This window comes from Nematolebias whitei, chromosome 1, assembly GCF_014905685.2.
Source record: "Nematolebias whitei isolate Nwh7 chromosome 1, NemWhi1, whole genome shotgun sequence".
NCBI classification, from domain to species: Eukaryota; Metazoa; Chordata; class Actinopteri; order Cyprinodontiformes; family Rivulidae; genus Nematolebias; species Nematolebias whitei.
In genome coordinates, this window is record NC_056498.1 from 70626864 (window position 1) to 70631849 (window position 4986).

At 38.1% G+C, this 4986-nt stretch overlaps 1 protein-coding gene across 2 annotated transcripts in view; it reads right to left on the minus strand.

Moving 5' to 3' along the window:
• Positions 1-4986, minus strand: part of LOC119413413 (LIM domain-binding protein 3) — a 114568-nt gene that overhangs the window by 43947 nt on the left and 65635 nt on the right. For both annotated transcript variants that reach the window (XM_037680465.1, XM_037680473.1), the window contains exons 3-4: positions 2370-2521; positions 595-661 (exon numbers count right to left, since the gene is read on the minus strand). In XM_037680465.1, the coding sequence (XP_037536393.1) occupies positions 595-661; positions 2370-2521 (219 nt within the window). The remainder of the gene's footprint in view (positions 1-594; positions 662-2369; positions 2522-4986) is intronic.

Consider the following 4986-nt stretch of genomic DNA (forward strand, 5'->3'; position numbering starts at 1 on the left):
TATATATATATATATATATATATATGTATGTATGTATGTATGTATGTATGTATGTATATATAATTTCTTCTTGCAGCCACAAGGGGACGAAGGCTGTTGAGTTTAGCCTTAGGACAGAGTCCTCAATTTGTGGGCGTTTTAATTAATACATTTTTTTTTACCTTAAAGAAAGAAACTAAGATAATTACAGGTTATTGCAGCATGTATGTGCACATTCCAAAATTTTAAAAAAGAAAAGAAAAATCTTTAAACAAAACAATCATTACAGTCTATGTTCACTGCTTTTTATCCAATAATTGCTGAGTCATGTTTTTGCCCTCCAGATGTGAAAGCTTTAGTAAAAATTGGTTCATTTCAACCCTAAGATCAAGATTTTATAGGTGCAGATAAAATTGGATGATGACTTTGAAACAAACCAAAAGTGGCAACAAAAATATTTTTGCTGCTATGAACTATTAGATCATCACAGCAGACAAAAAAATAAATAAATCAAATAAACTGATAAAGAAAATAGCTGATCGGTTTTATGACAACATGCAAGATGGAAACTAATGGAACTAACTTTAAGCAAAAATGCATTGTGGGTGGAGCTACCTGGTGGCGCGGGATCATGGGAATGGCATCCATCCTTGGGGGTGCCATCAGAGGGGGATGCTTTGACCTGCAGGAATAAAACAGGGAGGAGGATGATGAGGATGCACACATGTACTTCTAAACCTTTGAGGAGCAATAATTAAAAAAGAGACACCTGTTCTGCTTTTAGTTTAGGATGGTGGTGGGTTTTACGTTTCATTTAGAAAATAAAACTACAAAACTACAAAGAACAATAAGTGAGCAAAGATATTGAAGCCCTGCGCCTTTAGACAGTCTTTACTTTTTGTGTTGACACTTTTAGAAAGTTCAGCCAACTGATTAGGATGCCTCCTTTGTGTGGAGGATTTCCTGCCATGCTCAAACTCAGAGGGTTGCATGAGGTCAGACTGCATTAACTCAGCAGTTTGTTTGCATTTCCCTGAACTCCTCCAGTAACCAAGTTGTTGTGATGGAAACACTGTGCAGCAGTCTGGAAGAAGTGAACAGAGTCAGTGTTTGTTATGGGTTCAACAGAACAAAAGATATAGGAAAAGGATCCATTTCTTCACAACTTGCTGAACAGCAGAAGGTCAGAGGTTAGAAAATGTCTTTATAAGCCTTAAAATGTAACAAAATAAAACCGTTACTTGGTCATGAACACAAGAACAACCCTCTGCACAAAAAAAGTCAAGTCTGCTCACATGAAACTTGAAATAAGGTTGAAAAACATTCTGCTGCAGCTATAATCTTAACGATTAAAGTCCATAATTCATTAAAACAATGCATATCTCCAGCCAATTTTCACACCAGAGTTTTAAACAAATATCTCAGATAATGTATTAGTGCTCAGTTTTTGTTATAGGCATGAATCTCAACTAGTAACAGATGAAACTTCAGTTTACTCATTTTAAATTTGATTAAGTTGTAGCCATTTTTTTTGTTGGCCAACGTTGATTGACAGTGGCAGCCATCTTGAATTGGGTTAACTCCAAAAGTTAGTCCGTTGCAGATGTTCATCCAGTGCTGGAATTCTGAGAGTTTCATTAATTTACTCAGTGGTAAATGTGATTTTTTGCTAACAGCTGGAGTTAAAGCTGATCATAATTAGTTTTTATCAAAGATCTCGTAGCCCTCAAAGTATAATTTGTGGATTATTCTCAGCTTCTGTGGTATTACACATTTAAAGCATTCCTCAGGTTTTTATTTTGTAAATATTAAATATCTCCTCAATAATCCAGGTAGATAAATCTAACAAGGTTGAGTCACGTCCTCTGGACTGGTTGATCCACTATGAGAAGGTGCTGAGTTTGTTGCAGCTCCTCAGACTGAAGAAGTCTTTTGGATAAAAGATGAAATGTTTCAAGAAAGAATAATCCATCCAGAGGACCTGACTCAACCTTGTTAGATTAAATATCTCAGCTGAAACCTCATGGATCATTTTGACCCCAGGGCAGCATGAGGGTTAAAACAATGCAAGCCTATAAATGAACCGATGGATGAAACACAAACTGTGAGAAGCAACAAGAGAAGCAGGAGGAAAACCCAGATATGTGTGCGTCTTTGTGCAGAAAATAACAGATTTAACCAAAGTCTAACTTGCAACTTCCTGATGCATTATGTTTTATTGAATACTGATTCGTGCAGAAAGCAAATGTGACTAAACATTTGGATCTTTGTGAATAATTTACTCATAACTTTAATTGATTTTGTGGCTGCTGAAGTCACGGTGAGACCTCAGTAAACCTCCCTGCTCAGGTCAGCAGACAAAACTTTATCATAGATGAGCTGGAACGTACTTGGACATGGTGAGTGCCAGGTTGTAATTGGCCATCTTGATTTTGTTCTGGGCTTCCAGGTGAGTCATCCCCTCCGTGCTGACGCCATCAATGGCAACAATGACATCACCCTGGATCAGGTTACCCTGCGCCGCTTTGCTGCCTGGAGTGATCTATTCAAACACAAAAACATTCAGATGAGAGATGGATTTATTTTGTAACCTGAGTTTAGATCACTCTCCATTTGTGAATTACTTTATCAGGAAAAGCTGGTTGAAAAAAATGATCAAGTTTTTTCCATTAAACAATCAGTGAAATGGGAAGAGAATGTCAATAAGTTAATGATTTCTGTGCACTTAGGGTTCTGTAATCTGAAAATCCAGATCAGGAGCAGAGAGCACAGCGAGGACACAAAATCAGAGCTGGAGAACAGGATGAAACTGGTCAGTGTTCACAAAAACAGAAATCTGCAACTGTCAGGCGAAACAGCCGAAAGCAGCTTCTCTGGAGGACAATTGGGGTGAAAAACTCAGCCAGTCATGTGAAAAGTGCAGCAAACTATTTTTACCAGAAGAAAATGACAAAAAGGCAGACAGTTGGAGAGGATTGACAGAGCTGCAAATTCAACACGAAGTCAAACAAAATTTTAATTTCTGTTTGAATCCCACAAGTATCCCAGGTCAGTTTTCATCAAGTCCTTAAAAAGACTAATCTGATTTATTTTTATGAACTGCATTCTGTAGTAAAATGTCCACTGACTTAAGAGAACAAGGAAGTTGAACAAAGAGGGTGATTTGGGCAGCATGATGGCTTAGTGGTTGGCAATGTTGCCTCACAGACAGAAGATCTGGGGTTCAATCCCTGGTTTGGACCTGGAGCATTTCTGTGTGAATCGAAAAAAGTTCAATCTGGTCCTCTGGACATTCAAAAAAAACAAAAAACAAAGCAAACAAATCTAGAAACGTTTCATCTCTCATCCAAGAGACTTCCTCAGTCTGAGGTGCTGTATTCAGCTCAGTCTCTTAAATAGCACCGTCTCAGAGTGGATCAACCAGTTTTGCTGCTGACAACCAAAACCAGCTGATCACATGCTCAAGAAGGACCATCAGCCTAACAATGGATCATTAGCACACTGATGGCTGTTTACATGTTTGCATGTTCTTCTCATTTGTGTGAGTTTTCTCCAAGTGCTCCAGTTTCCTCCCACACACCAAAAACATGCATGCTAGGCTGCCTTCAGGCCCAGGCCTCCCTTGCAAAAGAGCTGATCTCAATAGGAGTTGCTTGGTGAAATATTAAGGCTAAAATGTTGGATAATTTAATTATCCTATCATCAACTCATTAAATAATTAAGCCATGCAAGGAAACTAAAAGATATTTATCAACCTGGGTTTAATTTAGCAAGAGGAGCAGCGTTGAAATAGAACCATCGAGCTGTTACATGGCACTTCGTCTCCAAGGTCTGCTCCCAGAGAAAGAGTTAACAAAAGCTTAAATATCCATTGGCAGACAAAGGAGAGGTCGAGACGACCTCTGCTTCACAGCTCACAGTAGTTGAAGGCGTCAAATTTTATCAGCTATCAGTTTTCAGTTATCAGGCTCCTCTCCGAGTAGAGAAAAAGTCTCTCGTCTTCACATACATGGTTCTATATCAATTTTGACATTAGTAAGTGGAAAACATCCATGACCTTTACATTCTCCATCAAATAAATAAAGCAATATAACTTGGCATTAGACTCTATTTACATTGGACAAAAACTTAAGTATGACAGCCAGAAGTCAGCCAGAACATAGCTGCTCTTTCAGGATCTTGGGGACGTCTTCAGGGTGTTTTTTAAGCACTGAACTTCTTTTTAAACAAGAGTGTGAAAGATTTAGGGCTGTCTCATGCCTAGGCTAACTGTCCTTTGACCAGGTCATGGAAACAACCTACTGCAGACATGATACCTGTGCTGGTAGTGCCATGCTGCTCTTATAGTATGTGTCATAGTGTCATGCTCCTCTGGGTGTCTGATAAGTTACCATGTCCAGTCTTTCAAGAGCTGATTGGCAGCCAAGTCTTTAAAAGGAATGAACTTTACCCGTTGGGGTGTTCCCAACTCCTTCTGGTTTTGTTTGTGAGTACTGTTTTCATAAAAAAAAAATTAAAGTTTCCATTCATCTGGACTCCATAAGTATTTTGTACTTTGAGCCATTCCTTAACACATGGACCATAACAAGCAGCATCCTGACACGGTCGGGGAATATTGTATACTACTAATGACCTGTGCTTACTACTATTGAAGTACTATTGAATACTACTGTTTGCATTTGCACTACTGTTAATATTCAAACTACTGTTCATATTCAAACTACTGTTTATATTCATACTACTGTTCATATTCAAACTACTGTTCATATTCATACTACTATCCTGATGCATGCTCAATAATCCAGGTAGAAAAATCCAAAAAAGTTAAATCTGGTCCTCTGGACATTCAAAAAAACAAAAAACAGAACAAAGCAAAAAAATCTAGAAACGTTTCGTCTCTCATCCAAGAGACTTCCTCAGTCTGAGGTGCTGTTTTCAGCTGTTTACATTCCCACTATTGTTTATATTCACACTGCTGCTTATATTAAACTACCATTGATATATATA